At 55.8% G+C, this 23,005-nt stretch overlaps 8 protein-coding genes across 8 annotated transcripts; 5 read left to right on the top strand and 3 right to left on the bottom strand.

Annotated features, from left to right (window-relative positions):
• Window positions 1-2,295: 2,295 nt before the first annotated feature.
• Window positions 2,296-4,271, bottom strand: POSPLADRAFT_1144365 (hypothetical protein; the record flags this gene model as incomplete). The annotated part of the gene is made up of 3 exons (XM_024485693.1): window positions 2,296-2,773; window positions 2,873-3,193; window positions 3,955-4,271. The coding sequence occupies 3 exons, from the start codon at window positions 4,269-4,271 to the stop codon at window positions 2,296-2,298; spliced, it is 1,116 nt and encodes a 371-aa protein (XP_024338691.1).
• A 354-nt stretch (window positions 4,272-4,625) lies between these two features.
• Window positions 4,626-5,312, top strand: POSPLADRAFT_1034380 (hypothetical protein; the record flags this gene model as incomplete). Its single annotated transcript, XM_024477018.1, has 1 exon — window positions 4,626-5,312. The coding sequence occupies one exon, from the start codon at window positions 4,626-4,628 to the stop codon at window positions 5,310-5,312; it is 687 nt and encodes a 228-aa protein (XP_024338690.1).
• A 337-nt stretch (window positions 5,313-5,649) lies between these two features.
• POSPLADRAFT_1057669 (hypothetical protein) lies at window positions 5,650-6,398 on the top strand (the record flags this gene model as incomplete). Its single annotated transcript, XM_024480943.1, has 2 exons — window positions 5,650-5,957; window positions 6,005-6,398. The coding sequence occupies 2 exons, from the start codon at window positions 5,650-5,652 to the stop codon at window positions 6,396-6,398; spliced, it is 702 nt and encodes a 233-aa protein (XP_024338689.1).
• A 1,693-nt stretch (window positions 6,399-8,091) lies between these two features.
• Window positions 8,092-10,882, bottom strand: POSPLADRAFT_1144245 (hypothetical protein; the record flags this gene model as incomplete). Its single annotated transcript, XM_024485679.1, has 6 exons — window positions 8,092-9,618; window positions 9,732-9,877; window positions 9,935-10,024; window positions 10,076-10,226; window positions 10,277-10,664; window positions 10,716-10,882. 6 exons carry the CDS (start codon window positions 10,880-10,882, stop codon window positions 8,092-8,094), a joined length of 2,469 nt encoding a protein of 822 aa, XP_024338688.1.
• A 1,323-nt stretch (window positions 10,883-12,205) lies between these two features.
• POSPLADRAFT_1144889 (hypothetical protein) lies at window positions 12,206-13,705 on the top strand (the record flags this gene model as incomplete). The annotated part of the gene is made up of 2 exons (XM_024485740.1): window positions 12,206-13,293; window positions 13,345-13,705. The coding sequence occupies 2 exons, from the start codon at window positions 12,206-12,208 to the stop codon at window positions 13,703-13,705; spliced, it is 1,449 nt and encodes a 482-aa protein (XP_024338687.1).
• Window positions 13,706-15,228: 1,523 nt separating this feature from the next.
• On the top strand, window positions 15,229-17,731 carry POSPLADRAFT_1040225 (hypothetical protein). Its single transcript, XM_024477703.1, has 6 exons — window positions 15,229-15,384; window positions 15,434-16,274; window positions 16,324-16,398; window positions 16,914-16,915; window positions 17,110-17,429; window positions 17,483-17,731. The coding sequence occupies exons 1-6, from the start codon at window positions 15,256-15,258 to the stop codon at window positions 17,577-17,579; spliced, it is 1,464 nt and encodes a 487-aa protein (XP_024338686.1). The 5' UTR covers window positions 15,229-15,255; the 3' UTR covers window positions 17,580-17,731.
• Window positions 17,732-17,953: 222 nt separating this feature from the next.
• POSPLADRAFT_1181933 (hypothetical protein) lies at window positions 17,954-19,145 on the bottom strand (the record flags this gene model as incomplete). The annotated part of the gene is made up of 6 exons (XM_024488880.1): window positions 17,954-18,218; window positions 18,283-18,347; window positions 18,403-18,498; window positions 18,549-18,683; window positions 18,742-18,873; window positions 18,902-19,145. The coding sequence occupies 6 exons, from the start codon at window positions 19,143-19,145 to the stop codon at window positions 18,048-18,050; spliced, it is 843 nt and encodes a 280-aa protein (XP_024338685.1). The 3' UTR covers window positions 17,954-18,047.
• A 1,501-nt stretch (window positions 19,146-20,646) lies between these two features.
• On the top strand, window positions 20,647-21,726 carry POSPLADRAFT_1144931 (hypothetical protein; the record flags this gene model as incomplete). The annotated part of the gene is made up of 7 exons (XM_024485743.1): window positions 20,647-20,742; window positions 20,807-20,932; window positions 21,008-21,106; window positions 21,157-21,221; window positions 21,285-21,366; window positions 21,419-21,545; window positions 21,599-21,726. 7 exons carry the CDS (start codon window positions 20,647-20,649, stop codon window positions 21,724-21,726), a joined length of 723 nt encoding a protein of 240 aa, XP_024338684.1.
• Between the last annotated feature and the right edge of the window lie 1,279 nt (window positions 21,727-23,005).

Raw genomic sequence — 23,005 nt, 5'->3', positions numbered from 1 at the left:
ATGTCACGAGTTGGTACGGCGTCTAGCCGTTTTTTAATTTTTTCCTTTTCACGGGCTCGAACCCGCAACCTCTGTACTACTTGCCTGATACGGACACATCATATCTACTGTACAATCAGATTAGATAGGACGGCAGTGCGTGGCACAGCTCGGGCTCCGCTGACACAGCCTCTCTGACTCACCGGCCCCCGGGGCCGCGTCAGCATGCTGCGCACGGACCAGCTGCGCACGGACCAACGCGCACAGCCTGCCCTTATCTCCCCATGTATATAAGACGGCCTCTGCTGCCCTAGGGACCTCAGTTTCGACCTCTTGTCCCTAGGTCAGTAAGCTCCTGTATTCTCTTACTTACCTTACAACTAACTAATACATTTCTTGTCCCTAGCCTTAGGTTCGAGCACTGCTCACCATCGCTTCGGTGAGAACTAGTCGAACGCCCCCAGCCTTCTAGGTTTTCCCCTGTCGCTTGACCTCAAGTCGCGACACCATCCCGAGGACGAGACAAACCACTTCGTATTTGATCTTTTCCCGTGCCGCTTGCTTCCGTAAACCTTTGCGCTCGCTTGTTTGAACCCGACGCCGACACTCGTTTCTACAAAAGGGCTTGAATTGAGCCTGGTGCATGTCCTGAGACTAAGCGCGTTGCTGACATTGTGTGTGAACGTGAGATGTCAATTTGATATTTGCATGTTCTCGACCATGACCAATTCGGGTGGTCTTGCCAAAGTGTTGTCACATGATGTGGGTAGCAAGATTGATATATCAGCGGACCATTTGACGGTGAGATGCACTCCGTCTATTGTCACTATGCCCAATCTCTGCTTGTGTGCTTATCAGCAGAATGTTCAAGTCGACCTAGCATCCTTTCCACCCCTGTCTGTTCATTCTCTTGTGCGGCAACATCCCAGAGGATGTTCAACACATCAAGATGGCATGGTTGCTCGACTGTCTCCAATCTGTTCAAATAGCGAACCAGCCACGAGACCAGTAGATTACCATGGTCAGACTATGGTGCAGTAAGTAAAGAACCCTTCTCCCTGTTGACAGGCTGATTGAGTCACTGGGCTAGTCCAGGGTCGAGGGAGACTGGCACGTGGACTGTTTGTATGAGGATTCAGATGTGCGACGTGGAAGAGTTGACATCCGGTGCGGGCAGATTGAGTCTCGGTGAGCACGCCTGGAGCCTCATTTGTACTGCTACGGAGCTGGGGAACTAATTTCTTTTTGCAGACCACATACTGTATATGGCGGCGCTCTCAACCCTATAGAACGTCGAGGAACAGCTTACCTGAACAAGCGTCTGAGTGGGTGCAAATGTATTTTACCGAGACGGGGGCATTTTCGTTCACGCGCGAGGCGAGCCTCCTCAGCGGCAGCATCGTCAGCTTGCCTGCAAGCCGAGGCGTCCTGTAGGAGGCATTCGTCTTCAGCGAGGCGACTAGCCTCTAATTGTGCAGCCCATTGTGCATTCTTGAGGCCGCGAGCAGTCCAGGCCATAACAAGGCGTTCCACGGCAGCGGCATCGAAATCAACCGGCCCAGTTTCGAGTAAGTCCTGTCGGACAATCATCGCCCCGGGTGCGAGACTCTACCACTGTTATTGGCATGTCTACGGGCAGCGCATCCTTTGTGCCTGTCTGGCAGCGACACTCGCGGGCTGCCATTCCGGTAGGTCCTTTCATTTGCGGGTCACTATGTCTGATGTACACGGGTGACCGGGCTGCTGTTTTGCAGGCTGGTCACTTGTCGTCAGGGCTCGATCAGTCACAGTGCGGAGAGTATACCGCATTTGACGTTCCTGCAGATCATGGGCGCGAGGATGTGCGAGTTGCGAGTTGCTGTAGAGTGGCAAATTGGTAATTTGTTGTACACCTTCACGACATTCGAGTTCAATGCGAGACCGGGGGGACAGAAATATATTCATGTAGTACTACAGTGTGAGGCCTTGTAATATATCTCGTTGCCAATGTCCCGTGTGGTCCCTAACATCAGTGCGCTCTTTCAACCCCCTGCGCTCCACATCCCCCGCGCTCTCCATATCCCCCGCGCTCTCCATATCCCCCGCGCTCTCCATATCCCCTGCGCTCTCCACATCCCCTGCGCTCTCTACATCCCCTGCGCTCTCCACATCCCCTGCGCTTCCACATCCCCTGCGCTCTCTACATCCTCTGCAATGGCGTATCTCTTGAATTCCACCTGGTCGTTCCTCGCACGCTCACGCGATCCGAGCTCATCTCGCGCTCATCTCGCCAATTACCAGCCCGTGACGACCGTCGCGCAGGCTAATCACAGAGCATCAGTGTACGACCGCGTCGATCAGCAGCACCGTGTCCGCGCCGTGCACGCGCGCCTCCAGCACCTGGTACTCGTCGAAGATGAAGTCCTTGCGCAGGATCGCCGGCCGCCGCGGCAGCGCGTCCACCGCCTCGCGCGCCGCCCGCATGTCCGCCAGCGTGCCCTTGAACCACGTCGGCTCCGTGAGCACCGAGATCACGCGTGCGCCCGCCAGCGCGTATGTCAGCGCCTGCTGCGCCGCGTTCGTGCCCAGTGCGATCGCGCCCTTGGACGGCGACGCCCGCTTGATCTCCGCCATCAGCGCGGGCGCGCCCGGCCCCGCCGTGAGTGCGTCGACGAACGACGTCAGCGGCCGCGCGAGCGACAGGTCGAGCAGCGTCTGCAGGTCCGCGGCCGTCGTCCCCGGCACGAGCTTCGCCGCCTCCACGTCGCGCATCCGCTGCGCGTAGATCTTCTCCAGGATCGTCGGCACCTTTGCGCTCGCCGCCCCCGCCCCCACGGCCGCGGCCGCAGCCGAGGCCGACGTGCTCGCGTGGCCGTGGGCCGCGCTGTCCGGCGCGCTCTCTTCGTCCGCGGACACCCCAAACGCCGAGTTCTCCGCCCACGACCCGCCGCGCAGGCGCAGGAAGTTGCGCAGCAGCGCGTCGCCGCCCTCCGACAGGATGCTCTCCGGGTGGTACTGCACGGCCTCCATCGTGTACTCGCGGTGGCGCACGCCCATGATCACGCCGCTCTCCTGCGTCGTCGCGGTCACCGCGAGCGTCGGCGGGAGCGAGGACGTGCTCGCGGAGAGGGAGTGGTAGCGCGTGGACTTGATGAGCTGCGGCAGGCCCGCGAACACGCCGCGGCCGTCGTGCCGGATCTGGGAGACCTTGCCGTGCATGATCTCGCCGGCGTACCTGTGAGCGGAGATGAGTACGGGATGAAGAGCATATGCTGGGGGCATTTCCGTGGAGCGACGTCGTGAATGGCAGACGCAATAGCGGTCATGAACGGTGCAGATAAGCACGGCAGCGGACAGAAATACAGGCAAACATGTGTCAAGGGGCCCATGCCAGCCCATGAGCAGAAATGCCCACTTGCCTCCACATCGAATACCGTACAATAGATAGCTCGCGCTCGATTTCCTACATGCTACCATGATGGAAGCCACTTGCACTTCTCGCGCTGGAGTGTATGTTCACGTCTGTGCACGGTGCATGGTGCAGAGCCGTCTCAGGCACCGTATTAGCCACGGCTTCAGCTGAGACACTCGTGGTCCTCATGTCCGAAAAGACCGTGGCTACTTGGGAATAAAAAAGAAGAAGGCAGCTGACGCGATATGCCCGTCAAAGACACCTACTGAACACGCGAGACAGCTCGATGGGGGCATTTCCGCGTGAGAATGAGAGACATCGCGAACGGCAGACGTTCGTGATCGGGTAGCGGTAATGAACGGCGCAGACGAACACGGCGGCGGACAGGCAAACGTGTGTGTCAAGGGGCCCATGGGGTGTGTGCAAGAGATTCACATGCTGTGAAAAATGAATACCGTTTGCGCTTCTCGCGCTGAAGTGTGTGCGCAGCACGGAGCAGTCAAGCACTTTATCAGGCAGGGCTTTATCTGTAACAAACGCAGACCGCGGCTACTTGGAAATGAGAGAAGATGAAGGCGGCTCACGCGATCTGCCCGCCAAAGACATCGACCAAACACTCCAGGCCCATGCACACGCCGAGGACGGGGACCTTGCCGGTGAAGAATCGGATGGCGTCGCGGGAGATGCCCGAGTCGGTGGAGGGGTGGCCTGGGCCCGGGGAGATGATGAGAGAGCGGATTTGCAGGCTGGGAAGGGCGTCGGGGGTGATGGCGTCGTTGCGAATGACGGTCACATCTGCGCCGAGGAGACAGAGCGACTGGTAGAGATTCCAGGTGAAGGAGTCGAAGTTGTCGATGAGGAGGACGTCGAGCGGCCGATCGAGTTCCGGAGGGAGGGACATGGTGGCGTCCGATTCTCAAAGTCTGCCGTTATATGACCAGGCGAGCGAGGCGGAAGGTGCAGCCACGTGCGCCGATCATGATCGGGAGACGCCACGGGCGGTGACACCCAATTGCAGCGCCCTAATAGCCCAATGCTGCTGAATGCCACACCTGTCCACTACTTGGACCCTCTGCTGTGTCCTATGTCCGGGGCCATGTGATGAGCTACATGCATCCACCACAGCTTGTGGCATAGTGTCCAGCCACACGGGGTCAGCCTCCCCATTCTCCGCTGCACTCATAATGGCCTCCATACCAGCCTCCGTCCCGTCCTCTACTTCCACACGCCCCACCTCGCCTAGCCGCACCGCACCATGGGCTTCCTCCACCGTCTCAAGTCCACTCCCGCCCCCGACCCGTCCACCGCCCCCCGCGCCACCCCCAAGCGTCTCAGCACACCCAAGAATGCACTCGTCCACGCCGACTCCGTCGCCTGCATCGCCTACTTCCCCGCCGCCCCCTCCACCGAGCTCAGCCCGCGCCTCGGCATGAACCTCGACGTCCGCTTCATCCGCCCCGGCCGCCCCGGCACCGCACTCGCCATCCCCCTCTCCTCCTCCCTCTCCTTCTCCAACCTGCCGCCCCGCCACGCGCCGCCGCCGTACGCCCAGAAGGAGACCCGCCCCACGCACGCCCAGAAGGAGACCCGCCCCACGCACGCCCAGAAGGAGACCCGCCCCACGCACGCCCGCGCCGAGTCCCTCCCCACGGCGTTCCCCGCGCCCCCGCTCTCCTGCCCGCACCTCGTCCTCCCCGCGCTCGACGAGCTCCTCGTCGACGCGCCCGCACCTCAGCCGCATGTCCGCGCTCGGGTCGTCGCCGCGCTCCAGCGCCTCGCGCGCCGCCCGCCCCGCGCCCACGCCCACGCCGACGCCGAACAGCGCTTCCAGGACGCACAGCACGCCATGCACCGCTGCTGGCGCTGCCGCCGCGCCGGCGGCCGCCGTCCCGCCTGCAGGGCATTCCGCCACCCGCCTGCAGAGACCGAGCTGTTCGCGTAGCTGCGTCCCGTGCGCCACGCAGGACCCCGTGCGCCGCGCCTCGATCTGTAGCCCTGACATAGACTATACCCGCATATACACCCCGCGCATATCGTCATGTATCTTTGCCGTAATACCATGGGCACTCACCGGACTTGTGCGGTATGGCCGCCCGGGTAGACCAACACCTGCAATGGCGTTTCCGCGCAGACGTGTGCCCGCCAGGACCTGTTCCATCCTCTCAGCACCTCTCCGCGCATCCGGAAGTGGCGCCCGCCGGACCACCCAGCGCACACGCTCAGCATGCATGCACCCTTTGAGCTGGCTCTTCGTGCGAGAGCACCGTTTTGTGCACACCATGGCCGCGGAGGCGCGGAATGCGGCGGGTCTGGGCCCGCACCCCGCAGCGCGCACCCGCCACGCGGTCTGCGCGCGGCCGCACACGCTGGACCTACCTGCCACCGCCACGCGTGTCCGCCGCCGACCGCGGTATCGTGCTGCACAGCAGCGCCTCCGCCCGGCGGATCCTCATGCGCGGCCCCGCGCGCATACACAACTACGCATGCACAGCACAGGGGGCGCCGACCCCGGGGCGTGGAAAGCCGGGCGGGGCCAGGAGTCGCGGTCCGCGTCCGGATCATCCGAAGACGGCCTCCGCTGCAGCCTGTGGCGCGTCGTGATACGGCCCTCTCGGCTTGCGCCTTGACGTGCAGGGCATGGAGCCGGCCGCATCTCCTGCACAAGATCGCCCTCTCCGACCAGTCCCAACTTATCCGCTTCATCCACCTGCCGCGCGCGCATCTGCACATGGGCGCGCTGGCGGACAGCCTCACCGTCAATGGCGGCCTCCGTCCTCGACGACTCCGAATTGGGCCCCGCCGACTGCCCGCTGTCGTGCGCCTTGGATTCTGCTGCTGCTCCTTGGGTGCCATGGCCTTGCGGCAGTGCTGCACCCTGTGCCTCGCGGAACTCACCACCGCCACCACGCTCTCGCTGTGTAGCGTGCAGTTCGCGTCCGTCATCAGTTTGAGCGGCTGCTCCGCGCCATTCCGTCCCTGCCCCATCTCGGCTGTGTCACCGCGCCATAATTGTCTCCATGAGTGCTGACGCAAGGGGCCGCATAAGGAAAAGCCCGCCTTTGCTCGTTTCTGAACACAAGCGCTTACGCTGCTGGTTCCACTCGTGCTCAGGTATCATACTTTGCCACACCCAGACCGCCTTGAAACGTAAGATGAAGATGATCTCGTCTGTGATTGTGCCTACTGCTCCTGTTCAGGCTGCGAAAGGAAGAGACTGACAACCTTTCTGCATCATATAAGCACACAATTCCATGGAATGTGTCCATTGGGTAGATACTTCACCGACCTGAGTATTGCGCATGGATGATGACGAGGATAGATTCTTTGTACGATGGCACATCTTTGTCTATACAGCTCACGCGCGCGAGAAGGGAAGACATTGGATCAGGAGTGAGACCTCGACTCCAGATTACCACACGCAGTTTCCTTTCGCATAACGACAACAGGTAGTCCCCCAAAAGGTTATGGGGATCACATTGGACATGTGACCCGTTGCAGATTGCTCACAACAAAAGTGGATGAACATTCGTTAGACAGGACATACATCATTGAAAGAGATAATATATGGGACGTACATATCGATATCACGGGAGTGGTCTGTGCCATAAATGGGAGACTCGCGAGACAAGATGATGATTCGGGAAATATGTCATGGTGGCTAAAATTTGCGTCAAATATAATACACAACACCGCACGACTCGCATTTGTAGTGTCAACGTGTAGTCCATCGCTACACCAACGATAACTGACTTAGAGGGGTGAGGAGGGCCAGTCGCGCGACAGGTGACGCCGGGAAGGTTCATAAATCCCAGGCACATTGAAATAGATATCAAACAGCAAATTGTCAGTAGCGTAGATGCTGAACGTTGAACGCTTGGATCGCTGATAACATCGAAGAGTTGCAGGACATGAACTGGATAAACTGCGACGCATCCTGACGCGTCTCGTCACGTGCCAGCGACTCTTTCGACGATCCCTTTCCAGTCTCAACGCCATTCACCTGTCAGCTATTGCAAGCTCTTTCCTATTCTGTGCGACTACTGGTCGCTCTACGCGGCTCCTCCTAGACCCTTGCGCCTCGGTGAGATGCTCACTTCAGAGACAGCCTTTGTGGACCGAGCATCTTCGATGTGTGGGCTGCTCGCTCAAGATACTGCTCAACGGTGAGCGAGATCGCCTCGTGTGGGCGATCGCACTACATTAGCTAGCATATCAACACACAAAGGACAATGTTCATGCGAATAGAGGAAGCACACATCACTACCAATTCTGTTCCAAAATCACAATCGACCGAGGATACGTGATGCTGTATTGTGAATATGATACAGAGGAAGCCGCAGGAAAGTATTGAATGGAGGTATGCTCAAAGACTGGCGAGGGGGGCGTACGATGTGGAAACAGGTGCAGGTATGCCAGGTATCAGCGACGAGGAATGGGGGTATAAAGGGGACTTGAGGCATAGCAAGGAACGCGTGGGTATGCGAAGGTGGCAAGCAGCTAGGACCGAGCTAGAGGGGCGAGAGGGGATTCAAAATGAGCGAGGCGGGTTTGGAGATGGGCAAGGAACAGGCACACACCATATAGTACGTGGAATCGAACAAGCCGAGACGACTGTGCGGTCAGCTACTCACCCGGATTCTGTGCAGGTGATAAGCGTACAGCGCGAGGACTCAAGAACAATGACTTACAGAGAGGATGGTCGAAGTTCGTGCCTGGACGACCTATCGTCTCCTGCTCTTACCCTGATCCATTGCAAGTGCGAATGCGCGTGGCATGGTTCCCAGTAGCCGTCTTGTGCGTCTGGGCGCGCTGGCGACCTGTGGCGATATGGGTGAGCCAGACTGCACGTTCGCTGAACGCACAGTTTGCTCGCTTTTGTCGCCTGGGCTTTCGTGCAGCGACATGAGCGATGTCGGAGGTGGAACGACGTCGATCTGTTCGCGTGAGGACCAGATGTCAGGCCGGATGTGAGGCAAAGCGGGTGTTGGCAGCGGCCAAGGTCTGCTGGGAGCGATGGGCGGCATCGCATCACAGTCCTTGAACACCAGCGGCATCGGTGCATGCGACGATGAAGCGTTGGGGGTCGGATTTGGAGGACTTGTTTCATAGATAATGTATGACTCATCCCGAGGTTGGCGCGTTTGACCCTCAACTGTTTCGTGTCGGCCATGAGCATCTTGCTCGCAAATTGGTGGATGACATTCGCTCGACGAGGTCTGAGGTGAGGATGTCGTAACACTGGCTGTGGAGGAAGGATCATCGAGTGGACCATAGCGCTCTTCGAACGCTCTCCGCCAATCATCTTCCTGCTCCTCTGTTTGATGAGTTTGATCGTTGGCCACATCGCCTTGCTCGTCTGCGTCCAGGTCGTCGACTAGATGCTGCGCGTACTCCAGCGAGGCTCCTTCGCTCCGAATTTCCGCCTCGTCCCCATCGTGCTCTATCGACCGGTCGTGTTCTGTCTTGATCGCATCGACCTCTTCGCATGGCTCGGTGCTCTCGCCTATCGTGCTCTCCTCGCATCGCTCCTGCCCTGCCTGACTCTCGCTTTCCCTCAGCAACCTGTGGAATTCCTCCTCGCTTTCTTCGAGATCGTCCTGGAGTGGCTCATTTACTGGATTATGCTCATCCGATGGCGTTGTGCCGCTTCCCGACAGCTGCGTCTGTCGCAGATCCTCACTCCCTTGCTCGTCCACCCGAGGAAGTGCCTCGCAGACCTCTGCTCCGGATTGCTCGACGTTTTCGTCCTTCACGCTCTCCGCCGCTAGCTGTGCACGCGCGCGTTGCAGCATTACCGTGTCTTCCGCTAGGCGTTTGCGTTCCTCCTCAGCCCGCGCGTCCTCCTGTTCCAACAGCTTGACGTCTTGCTCCAATTCGGCATCTTCTCGATCCAACTCAGCGATACAACTGTCGGCTTCGGCGCACTGCTTCTTTAGCTCGGCAAACTGTTCTTCGCATCGCTGGCGCAGTTCTGCCGCTTGTTGACGCCCCACACTGATGATGTTGGCATGCTCTGCCATATGCTGTACGACTTGCGCACTGGCAGGTTGTGGCAAGGTGAGCGTGAGGTCCTTGGTTTTCCACTTGCCTGTGCTGGCGGAGATTGCCTTGCACCGTCTCGCATATTCCTCGCATGCTTCCCGTGTTGAGGATATCAGGAGCGTGCTGAGCGGGTTTGTGACGGTGAGCGGGGATCCGCCAGCCATTGTGTCAGCGGATGCGGGATGGAGCACGGTGGTTTGGCCACTCTGTTGGGGTAGTACTGGTGCCAATGGACAAATGTCCGTGTCCAGCGTCGAGAAATCCTATTTCGATCAGCACCGTCAGCTCGACGAACACGTTGGTAGTGAGCAGTGCCTACCACTAGGGCGCTTGATTCGATTAGCGCAACGTCGGTGTTCACCTGGGCATGTTCGCCCCGTATGTCCTGGGTATATTCAGCGTCGTCGCCATTGGGATTGGCGGCCGTTGTGTGTGGGTATAAGGCCATACGACCATTGGATAGGTCTGGATGCGTATAGTATCAGCGGGTTGTGTTCATGCATACACAACGGCGAGCAGTACCTGTGATCTGGGCAGGTGAGAGCGTAGTTCCGTTGTCGACGTTGTCATTTGAAACCTCCAGCAGTGTTTCGCCTGCGACCCTGAGGGTGTCTTTAAAGACTGTCAGCTTCGATGGTATAGAGTACATAACTGTCAACTCACCGTTGGGATGGACAAACTGTTCTGGGCCACTGATGATGTTGTTGATGAATACCTGGTCGAACAAGTCCGCCGAGGCATCCTCGCCGTTCAACGCGAGCTCGTCGTTGAACGGCGAGGCTGCACCGGCATCTGTGTCGAGAGCGACAGTGGGCTAAGAAGATGGTGAGCCGATGTCGTTGGACTCGATGACTGGTCACTTACGAGAACATCCGATACGCGTGCCTTGACTTTGTCTGAGTACCGGGAGTGAAAGACCATTGCCATGACGCAGGCGCAGCATACGATGATGATGCCACACGCGACGAGTGGTACTGGCTCGATTGCATTGACCAATTCAGCTGTGTACCTCTCCCAGACGATGAGGTCCTTCGTGGGGTATTCGAGTTGTGGTGTAGGCCGATGGGTGCGCTCCTCCGTGATGCTCGACGGACTCGGGATGGGGGGTATCGTGAGGGCCGGCATGTGAAGTCCTGCGGACACTGGGAGCCCAATGGGTGTCCAGAGTATGAGATCCTTTGACGGTATTATCGCAGGAGGGCCTGAGATGGCATGGCGAGTGGGAGGGGCCGGGAGAGAGGGAACAGACATGCTGTATGAACAAAGTGAGTTAATGTGGCGCATAGATGTTGAGCTCACTCACATGAAGGAGTGCGCGGCGTTATCAGCGATGAAGATGATGTGAGGGACCGCGGCTTCGATGAATGCTCCGATTGTCAGAGGTATGTATGGGTTTCCATAAGTCGAGGGGTGCGTTATGAGTGTGAGGATAGCGATGCCGAGCTGGGTTACTATTTGAAGCAACAACATCGCTGCTGGATGAGGGGGTGCTAGAGCAGGATGAAACCAGTAATGTCAGTCATCGATGACTACTGTGTGCTGAAAGTTATGTGTCTGGCGACTGTAACGACGGCACGCGGGTGATGTCGAGGACCGACGCCACAATGTCCCCCACCAAAGCCCAGGTTGAACCCGTCGAATGTTCAGGTGCTGACAGAAGCAAATGGACTGAATGAACAAACAGTACTCACTGTTTAGCAGAGGTGCGATTGCAAGTGCGGTCGAGTGTGTTGTGGCGAGGGGTAGGGGTGGGATATGGTGGAACGCAAGGTGGTTGAGCTTGGACCGCCACTGACGACAAGGTCTTAATAGGGGAATCTTATCTAATATATTACCACAGCCTTTTTCTATATAGATTCCGCCTCGTGGCGTTATTGCTTGGTATTGTGCTCGAGGTAGACGCAAAAGGACAGAATACAAGGGCGTGGATTTGAACTCCGCGTCGGCCAGGAGGACAAAAGACACAGCCCGGGCGGGGATACAGGCGAATTCCGAGTCTTATAATGTATTCAGCGATATAGCAATATACATAGACGATAATTCCTGTTTGATCTACCATTCGTTCGACACAGGTGAAGCCTAGGAGTCTGTAGGTGCGAGATGTGCCGCTGTGGCGTCGTGACCACGAAAGGCAACTATGGAGGCAGACGCCGGATCACGGATCTGGATTCAGCATCACCGCACTGACTTTCCTGATAACCTTCCATTACCTGGATTATCACATCAGGACATACAAACAATCATGTATTCTTGAGGCTCTAGGCCGTGCTTCAACTTGCTGTGAATTTGCCCGACGCCTTGCAGTTTATTGCCTCGGACTGATCTTATCTGTTGCTACTCAGCGTCATCTCGACCGTATCGGCATAGACTCCCAATCGAATACATCAAGAACCAATGTAATGATATTGCTGTAGGCTAGCCGTGGAGGTCGTACATGATCGAACTTGGCTGCGGCGGATCCTGAGCGCCATCATTGCTGACTAAGCGGACAATATCCAGTGACGCATCGCCCGGGTAGAGACGACCATTCGGACCTGGCATACAGATTGAAGCGACTCACCCATACACTACTTTCCTTGTTCCATACTCTCAAACTAGGACGCGCCTCAACTGAGTCCACTGGGGCCGGACGCCGCACTACGGCAGACATAGCAAACGTGCCTTCATTGGGCGCAAATCCATGGGCCCATCTGCCGCGACGACCTCAAGCACAGAGTATGTAGTGTGTTCGTCTTATGCTTAACATTGTTGTTCAACTCAGACCATGACCTCAGCTGCTGATCCACCCTCGCCATGCCTTATATCCCGCTCCTCGGACGGCTCACCGCCCGCGAGTACACCGCAATATTCGTCGGCGCGTTGATGGTCGTCCTAGAGACCCTGTTGACCACGATCATAGCATTCCTGCCAAAGTCTGTCATCCAATGGTTCTATAATCGCTCGCGCTCTCTCTTCCATCTCTGTGTCGGCCCGCCCATTCCCAAGTCGGGGCAGCAGCAGCTGGCAGACCGTATCCGGCGTGCGTCGGACTTCGAGCGGCTGTGTGAGATCTTCGGCTATGCTTTCGAGGAGCATGTTGTGCTCACCAAGGACGGGTATCTGCTTGGACTGCATCGGTTGCATCTGCGGCGAGGCGAGCGCTGCACGCGCAGTGGGGCAGCGATGAACAAGCCAGTTGTGTATCTCCACCATGGGCTGCTCATGAATTCGGAGGTCTGGGTGTGCCTGACGGACCCGTCACGCAGCGTTGCGTTCACGCTGGCCGACCGCGGGTTCGATGTGTGGCTGGGGAACAACCGCGGGAACAAATACTCGCGCAAGAATATACACCACAATCCGAACTCGACACGATTCTGGGACTTCAGCATCGACGACTATGCGTGGCACGACATCCCGGACAGCATCGAGTACATCCTTCGGGTGACGCGCGAGCCGAGCGTGTCGTATGTCGGGTTCAGCCAGGGCACTGCCCAGGCATTCGCGGCGCTGAGCATCCACCCGCAGCTGAATGAAAAGGTGAACGTGTTCATCGCGCTGGCACCGGCGATCTCTCCTGCGGGTCTGGCTGTGCCGATTGTGGACGGACTGATGAAGGCGAGCCCGACACTGCTGTTCCTGATCTTCGGGCGGAGGGCTATCATGTCGTCTGTGCCCGCGTGGAATGCGCTGCTCTACCCTCCTGTGTTCAGTGCTGCGATCACGCTGTCGATGCGCTTTCTGTTTGGCTGGCGGTCCCGGCGGATCACGCATTTGCAGCGTCTGGCGGCGTACTCGCACCTGTACTCGTACGCGTCGACGAAGGCGGTGGTGCACTGGTTTCAGATCATGCGGAATGCAAAGTTCCAGATGTACGACGACGATGTGCAGCGTGTGATCCGTGTGTCGAGCGTGCGCGGAGCGATGGCGCAGGCGGCGGCGCGACACCGGCCCAGCGGGGTGACGAGCTACGCGCCAGCACGGTTCCCGACACGCAACATCACGACGCCAATCGTGCTGCTGTATGGCGACGAGGACTCTCTGGCGGACATCGATGTGATGCGGAGGGAGCTTCCGGACCATACGGAGGCGTATCGGCTGCACGGGTACGAGCACCTGGATGTGCTGTGGGGCGAGGATGTGGACAAGGATGTCATCCCACTCGTGCTGGGCTCGCTGTTGAAGTACTGTGTTGGTGCGGAGAGGGTGGGGCAAGAGATGGGAGAGGGAGAGAAGATGTACCTGACTGTAAATGGAGTGGACAGCGACGCGGTGGATACTGTGTCCGAGACGACATCTATGTACGGGGGCGAATGAATACGAAGAAATATACCCACATGGTTTTGCGGAACAGGGCAACAGGCAGGCGCGTCCCGTTGCTCATATCGGAGGCTGGCAAGGTCGGCACATGGTTCGACCGGACGAGCTTTGTAACACTATGCACTAATCATGATCAATAGATGCTTCCCTGCGAAAATTATATGTGCCGATATAGAGGTGAAAGCATGCAAACCACTCGTTCTATCCCGGTGCCCACAATGCTTTCATGCTGTCAGGCTCCCTGCAGTTATAGTCTGAGGACCAAATATTGCGGAGCTCGACTCAGTCGATGCAGCCGAGGTATGAGAATATACACTTACATCTACTTACTCAATGCAAGAATTGACCGTATGTGGTAAGGTATCGGGACTAAATACAATAGAATCCACGCTGTTCGACACGGCTTGTAGCCAACAAACACGTCAGAAATCAAGAACAGAACGCACGGTGTGAGTATCATACGCGGTCATGTGATCCAGTACCGTAATTGGTCTGAGGACAAGATGATGACGTCATCGTCCTCAGGAGATGCCTCGAACTATGTGAGCGCGGTGCATGCCCCCGACGTCGACTTGCCCTCGACATCGTCCCGCAGATGTATCGTATCAAGACGAACAACTCTTGTGGTGTGCACGGATGTGAACCTCTGGGAGTGTAAGCCGCTTCCTGTCTAACATGTGAAGATGAGCAAGGTTGCGCTGTTTCAGGTATGCGATCATTGTTCGTGTTATTGAGGATGGCAGCCTGCATTCCCCCTGAATTTTATACATGTACAGTACAGTGTGAGTCGTATTCAGCGGCTCTTTCCTCATAGAGTGGACATTCAGGAGGTTTCCGAGCAGCAAATAGCCGTACGACATTGAGAGGTATGTATCTATCACTTCTTGTCCTCCGACCACACCTATATTTTCGTCATTTCCCAACTTCCCGTCATGTCACTGTGCACAAAGGTCGACCAACCGTGCACCCTACCATTTTCTAGAACTGTTTCTAACGAACAAACAATTGTTGTTTGGCACTGTGGACTCCTTCTGCATTTGCATCATCGTTTGCTAGACAACGTTTTGTGTCCCCCTTGGCGCTCATGTGGACAGAAGTGCCCATCCGATATCGAATACCCTTCATGCCCATGTGTCGTTGGTACCGCCTGCTCTCTTCTCGTGCCGGATGGATGGATATACAGTGTCACATGGCGGTATAGCACCGCGATTCCACATGTAAAAGCGAACGTAAGTCCACGCTCGTCTAGTCGCCCAGGGACATGATTCCGGGATGGTGCTTCTCCACGCACAGTGGTATTATTGTCTTTTGCGAGCTTGCCACGCCCAGATTACGCAAAAATGTTATCTGGTGAGATTCGTAGGGGAATAGCTTTCATTAAGCGCATTTGCGTCTGCGCTGCACACCAGCGGTGGACAGTGATACCCAGGCATGGCGTCGAGGGTACTGGAGGGATGGAAGCGTAATACAGTGCGCGGCCTCGCGGAAGATTGAACCTTGATAGCTAATCACGAAAGGAGGCTCTGCAGACTGCATCGTACAGATATATGGCTATGGCCGGCTCTGTCGGAGTGAAACCGCGCCCCCATCACAGCACACCTCGACGTTTCCTTGGTAGAATGAGCGATATTGGAACTATCGAAGATGCGTCGGTTGTGCTCTCCGTGCCCTCCTCCGTAAGTGACGATCTTCCTCTCGCAACCGCTCTCATCGTCTCGTCTACAGGTTACCACCGATACCGCGTCTCCGCTGGCAAGTCCGACCACTGTCGACACCTCATCGCCGATATTCCCCATCGAGGTGTTCGAGCACATCATTGATGAGTGCTGCATCGGTGAAGGCGAAGGCTGGTATGACAGAGAATCTATCCGAGATGATCAAGAGACCCTCCTTGCGTGCGCCCTGACATGCAAAGCCTGGCTTCCCCGGAGCCGCTTCCACATCCTACGGCGTGTTGCCTTTTCAGATACGTCTCAGGTGTTCAAATTCGCCCATTTGTTGGATGCACACCCGGACATGGCCAATCTGGTTCAATGTCTAAATGTCTACGAAGAGCGAGCGTATCCAGGTCGGGCGGAATACACATGGCATGTGTTCGCCTTCCTCATGATGCTCACGAGGAGGATGCCTGTGCTCAGATCCCTCGTCTTTGAGGGAACGGATATTCACAACATCAGTTTCGACCACCGCTCAATTATCTGCATTTCGGCGTTTCCGGCCATAACCAGTCTCTCGCTCTCCAACGCCAAGTTTGCCTCTGTAGCTCACCTTGGACGGCTCATCCTTTCTATCCCCGCTCTTCGCAGTCTTGCATGCAGCGAGGTCAGATTCTGGAAGCGAGGATTTGATGTCTGCGACCTCCCTCCGCAAGCGAATCGCCTGCGGCTTACTAGTATTACACTGCAAGATTGTCCCAACGAAGATGTCGTTAACCTCCTCCTTGCGACATCTACTGGCGAACACTTTGAATCACTCGACGTGGATTTGTTTGCCGCGTATTACGGAGGCTCCAGGTTGCTCCGGCACTCAGGCCAGGGCCTGCGTACCCTGCGAATGTATGCTGATGGTGAGTTTTGGGATTTTTGAGGGTTTTTGGAGTTCTTAGAGCACGACAGGCGAATCAATCAAAGACATGACACAACAACTATCACCTTGCGACCTTTCGCATAATATTAATCTCAAGTTGTCTCGTACCCATCCCCCCGTATCCGCACCCCACCACCGCGAAAAGGGGGTCTGGGGCAGTTAGATAGGCGCACCCCCCCCTGGCTTAAGCGCCATGCAAGCGCCGGAATGTAACGGTCACAGTAGGCTTCTGGTACCTAGAAATGATGCGATCTTTGATCGCTTTCCAAATCCGGTACTCACACCTAGCAGGTCGTGCTCGAGGAAGTGTCAACAAAGGCATACCTGAGCTTGTAAAATACTTGAAAGGCCACACAAAAAAATCTATGCCAAAATCAGCCTGCAAGCTCATGACCAAATAAAGTATCATGTGGAAAGCATCATGATGAAAGCTGCAACTTCTCCTTTCAGTATCTGTGGCATCCTCATGATGTTACTGGAGGGGTATATCTCATGAAATACTTAGGTTGCTGGTGTATATAGTATATGAGGCTTATCTAAGATGCTTGAAACAAGTAAATTTGAGATTCTGTGGCAGACCACAATGTAGCGTCCACCAGTCTCGAGCACGACCTGCTAGGTGTGAGTACCGGATTTGGAAAGCGATCAAAGATCGCATCATTTCTAGGTACCAGAAGCCTACTGTGACCGTTACATTCCGGCGCTTGCATGGCGCTTAAGCCAGGGGGGGGTGCGCCTATCTAACTGCCCCAGACCCCCTTTTCGCGGTGGTGGGGTGCGGATACGGGGGGATGGGTACGAGACAAAATCTCAAGGAACTTATCATAAATGACACCGCATCTGTGCCCGCATCGGTCTGGATTCCGAAGTTACTGCGCACAGTTGCCACCTCAGCGATGCAAGAAGTAACAGTCAATTTTGTCAAAGCAAGATGGATGGCAAGCTACTCCCTCGAATGGAAGATACTCCCCCCGTACATCCTGCTCAGTGAAGACGACTGTGCGGCAATAGATGGCGCGTTGTCGAGATCAAAGTTTGCGAGACTTCGAAAGTTCCGGTTGACATTAGATTGGCATGTGGATGTTGAACCATACATGGCGTGTTTCCCGAGGCTTCTTCGGCGAGGGATCCTCTCGTACGTCCTAAGCAGCCATGTAGCGATAATTTCTAAATCAGCCAACGTTCCAGCATCGACGCAGGAAGAGATAGCAGCATGTTTGGACAACCCATGCGTTACCCTTATTACAGCGTGCGAAAAAACGATAGGCGCGGCCACCTCAAGTAACTGTTCTCTCCGGCCGATGATCCGAGATGCCGCAGCCCCAGCAGCCACAGGGTAGCCACCGCCCTATCTAACATACTGCTCACTTTCAGTCCTGCTCGTTTGTACATACATTCTGTAGACCTCATAATAATACGTGCTAGAGGCAGTCAGGCAACACAGGGTGTCCTGAAACAATGAGTCATGTACTTGACCTCCGAGGTCAAGAGACAGAGAGACGGCGACACGAGCGCATTAATCGCATTAATCGTTGCCGACTTGACACCGCCGGGTAAGACCCATATCTGCCGTTGTCCCCGCATCATCCAACGAGCGAGCACACAAGCAAGCAGTAGTCACCATTACCAAAGCTTGCTCAGTCAAGGCAGGGATGCAAAAACCAAGCGATGACCCAATTCTATTCATGCGATGCCACAAAGCAACGTGTAACGTATCACTGTCATATCATCCCGAAAGGAAACATCTAAACATCTATAGCGACGCGCCACCGCACGTCTTGATCGTCTGGCCGGTGATGTACTCCGCCTCCTCCGACGCAAGGAACGAGACAAGCTTAGCGACGTCCTCGGGCTCCTGTATACGCCCGAGCAGGATGTCGTTTTTCACCCGCTTCGCCTTTGCCTCGCCCTGGCTGATGCCCTCCTGTGTTTGAGAACGAACGCCCATGTCAGTATCCATTCGAACGGGAAGAGTGAAAGTGACTGACGATCTTCGCGAGCTCAGCATCAATGTGGTCCCACATCGGAGTGTCGACAATGCCAGGGCCGTATGCTGAGCAGATGTCGCATTCAGTGTGGTATACAAGGTAACAGGATGACCAATGTACCGTTCACTCGAATGCCATACTGCGCCCACTCCTTTGCTGCGGCCTCCGTGAAGCCACGAACAGCGAACTTGGTTGCGCCGTATGGGGCGAGATTCGCTACAGACAATGTTCATTATCGGGGTTCTGGTCACGATGTCTCGACCTGCCTGCTGTACGGTAGGACGCGATCGAACCCGCGCCAATGACACGGCCGCCGAAACCTTGCTTCACCATCTGCTTGGCTGCTGCGATGTACGTGTTCATCAGGCCAAGCACGTTGAGCCTCACTTCGTTCTCGATGAATCTGCAGCACACGGGGTCGAACTCGGTACAGCCTCGCTCATGGCACGCAGAGTACGTACTCAGGCGTGCATTCGAGCAGAGGTTTGACTTGCGTGACACCTGCATTTGCAACGCTGACGAAGAGCCTCGGTCCTAGTTTGTCTACGGTTTCATCGAGGGCCGCGTAGATCTGCTTTGCATCCCTCATATCTATGAAGTCCATGTTTGATCAAATTACCACTAGACTCGCATGCAAGAGGCCGGTACGTACCAGCGTAGACGCTGATGGCCTTCCTGCCGTACGACTCGATCTCCTTGATGACATCGTCAACCCTCGCCTTCGCAGGGGGGATATCGGCGATGGAGATGTCGTACCCATCGCGCGCAAGACGACACGCGATGGCACGACCAATACCCTGCCCCGCGCCAGTCACGAATGCGATGCGCCCGAGTGCAGCCTTGACGGGTGATGCGAACGACATGTTCAGCGATGAGCGGTGTTGGGGTCGACTAGAGGGAGAGGGCAGGTGCAGAGGGCAGCGAGGCGGGGAAAGATGGGGAATCCGGGGCACTGCGGGGCATTTTGAGGACGGTCGCGGTGGGTGCGGGGAAGGACCCGGACCGTCGACTACCGTCGGTAGCAAGTTGATAGCGCAGATCACGAAGTATCCGGTCCATACGGATCACCGCATCATAAAACAAGCTTGCATTCCAGACTCTGTACGAGCATCGCCAGAGAGGATCACGCCGCGCACATTTCACTGGCAGAATAAATTACAAGGGGGGGACTTCCGGCTGGCCCTTTGAACAACGGTTTACAGCTACAGCTGATCCCATATCAACCGCGCCTGCGCACAAATATCTTCGAGCAGGTCTATCGATATAGAATCAATTGCATAGAACTGCTATTCTAGCACCCTGCGTATTCTGGTAAAAGAAGTGTGTATGAGCTATTGTACAGCCACGGCTTTTCTGCTCAAACTTTGCAGGCAGATAAGTAATACTGGGCACACAAAGCTTTCTTCACCGAATTGATCCTTGTGATGACATGGAAGAGGGAACTTGAAAAATAACAGCGGGACTAGAGTTTGGCAACCGCTGATTCTGCGGCAGCCTTCTTGTATGTTGGGACGTTTTTCTCGTCATCTTCAGCCGTTACTGATGCCTGAGGCCCAGGGCTTGAGGCTTGGAGAATTACTTCTACAATACACGAAAGTATTAGTTTTTTTACATAGTTGGCGCCGAATCAGACGCCCATCCTGACGTTACGGGCGTCTATAGTATACGCCGTGGTCCTTCCGCTCACAGTCGTTGCCGACCAAGTGCTCGCAGGTCGCCATCTCCTTCCCGTCACCCTCCAGGCTTGCGCCCTTCTTCTGCTTTGGTACCGGTAGATCAAACGGGCCACATCTCTGCTTTTCCTTGGCTTCGGGTCCCGCAGTAGGCTTGACCTTGGACGAATTCACGAACCCTCACGATATTGTAACGACCTCATAACGTATTTTCTATCTATACTCTCACTTGACTCTTTGAACGATCTCCTTGTACTCCTGTCTATACTCTCTAACTTGAATCAAACCACATGGCGGACATAAAAAACGGCCGGTGCTTTGCTCAAGAAGCTCAATCTGAGCCACCGCTGATCCAGCATGGCACTCTCGTTCTGGCAGGTTCGTGCACTACTCCTTGTATGCGTGTCTCTCTTGGACTGACCATCTGGCGAATGCGTAGCCCATGATGTGCGCGTTCCCTTGATTATTACAGTAATACCATTTGACAGGATGGATTCGCTAGATTGGCTGGATAGTAACTGGATGCTGCACTTTTGTAGCGCTTGTTCTATCGTTCTGGCTAGTTGAGAAGCATCTCCGCTGGTACACAGATGTGAGCCTACTAGACAGCGCCTTCGAGGGTGCCTTGCTTACAGCCATTCCACCTCCAGAAACTTGAGCAGCGCTGTGCGTATCGACCTGCATCGCGGTTATGTGGGTACCGACTAATAGCCTTGCAGACATCCTACGAATCCTGCTGATGGTACCGATTTACGCCGCTGTCTCTTTTGCGTCCTACCTCTTCTGGGTAAGTCGTTGTGCTGTGCTCATCTCGACGTGTACCTTATGACCAATGACCATGAAATACACAGAATCATTCTACTGCTCTGCTCCTGATCCGAGACTGTTACGAGGCTATTGTGCTGACCTCCTTCTTCTACCTCATATTGAATTACCTCTCCCATGACCCCGAGGAGCAGAAAGACATCTTCCGCAAGGTAATGGAGCTTCATTGAATGCTCCCGGCTATATTGGATCACTTATACTTGACTATATGTGCACATGAATCTCAGGTTGGACTCTCTCGCGAGAATGATCGGGAGGCACGCAGGCGAGGAGCTCCCCTTGCGCACTGGGTTTTTCCTCTCCAGTCAGTAGGCTGGAAGCCGGAGGTGGGCTCCTTGCTCTCCCAATCAACACGTCTTTAACCTGCAGCGCATAGGATGGTCTCTACTTTCTGCAACTGATGAAATGGGGCGTTCTGCAGTATTGTGTGATCAGACCACTGTTAGTTGTCGCCTCCTGTTGCATCTACTCATGCTTACTCTACTCATGCTTACCCTTCCAAAGGACAACCCTAGCAGCAGTCATTTTGAACTACATCGGCCTGTACTGCGATGATTCATGGAGCCCTGGCTGGGGTCATCTCTACGTATGCACCTTATCCAGGCATTCATGGAGCTCGTGCTGAAATCATGGCGCAGATTACGATTATCATGTCGATATCCGTCACCATAGCTATGTACTGTCTGATACAATTGTACATGCCGATTGCAGGACACCTTGCACCGCACAAGCCGCTGCTAAAGTTATTCGCCGTCAAGGCTGTTGGTGTGTAGAGAAGAGATTACCTAGGACATTAACAGCTGACTGACTGCGAATAGTCTTTCTCACGTTCTGGCAAGAAACACTTATATCAGGACTGGAGGATGTTGGCGTCATCAAAAACGTGCGCCAGACATTGTGTATGCTGATAACTGACAAACACAACTCGGATAGACCACGTACATGACAGCCGATAACATCGCGACTGGCGCAAGTGCAATCCTCGAGACGTTCGAGATGGTGTACGCCTGTCACCACTGTAGCGCTCTTGGTACTTACGTCTGTTCAGGCTCTTCGCGCTCCTCCACATTCGTGCATATACATACAAGCCGTACCGAGGTCCCGGCCACCGGCCTGCCCGCTGGCGTGCATTGCGGCACGCACTCGACTTTACGGAAACTTTGCGCGAGGTATGGTGCGGTATTGTGTACATGGCACACCGTGCGCGTGGGCGCGAGACGGATATGCATGCGCGGCGCGAGGCGGCTATGGAGAACGTTTTTGGCAAGTCACGGTACGCGATCCGCGAGCATGCCCGCGTGGTGAGTGAGAAGGCCTATGAGGGCATAGGCCATGGAGATGGGAATACGCCCCATGGTGCTGAGGGGCAATGGCTTGGCCGTGGGGATGATGATGCGTACGTGTATGGAAAGAACGAGAGTGGCTTCAATCTGCAGGTGGAGAGCGGGGTGGGCAAGAAGGGCTCCGGCCGGCGAGGTACGGTGGTTGTTGGCTTGATGCCCAGCTGTATTGACGACAGCAACATCCTAGGAGGCAGCAAGGAACCATCAAGAGGTATAGCCTATGCTCGCATCGAGGCAACCGACTCGCCTCAAGTAGTTTCAAGCCATAGACGCGAGCCGTCATGGTGGAAACATGTGTACTCGCGGCTCTCTCGCGCCGACGACGGAACTGACAATCATCGACTTCTTAGTCAAGATCCTCGTGCAAGTGCACTCCTCGCTCACGAGTACGACTATGACGACGCACCCCCGCCCTCACTTATACAGACATACAGAAGCCATAGGTTACCGGCGATTCCGTCCTCTGCTGTCCCTCCACAGCCCCAATCCAGCGAGGTCATTCCAGCAATTGCTACATCGACGTTACTCCATATGCAAGACAGCGTTCCCGCTGAGCCTGGCCTGCTCCTCTCCCCGACGTCCCCAATGTCCGATAGCACCTCTCTAGCTTCGTCTGTTCCTACCTCCGCCCGTCGCTCGGATAGCTTTTTACATCGGGCGTTTGCGGACCTCCCTCCATCCAGCTCTACCGAAGGTCTCAGTTCAGGTCCTTCCTCATCGCAGTCTCACCGCACCCAAATTCGCTTGATTACAGAGCCTCGAGTTCTCACACGCGAAATGGCTCCAGCACGCACCCCGTTCGTCAACTATCCGCTTGCATTTCCGGCTTCAGCCATTGTGTCGCACATAGATGCAAATGCCACGGCGCTCCCTGCACCAATA

Source organism: Postia placenta, assembly GCF_002117355.1.
Source record: "Postia placenta MAD-698-R-SB12 unplaced genomic scaffold POSPLAscaffold_8, whole genome shotgun sequence".
Classification (NCBI taxonomy): Eukaryota; Fungi; Basidiomycota; class Agaricomycetes; order Polyporales; family Adustoporiaceae; genus Rhodonia; species Rhodonia placenta.
This window is presented reverse-complemented; position numbering and strand designations above follow the sequence as displayed.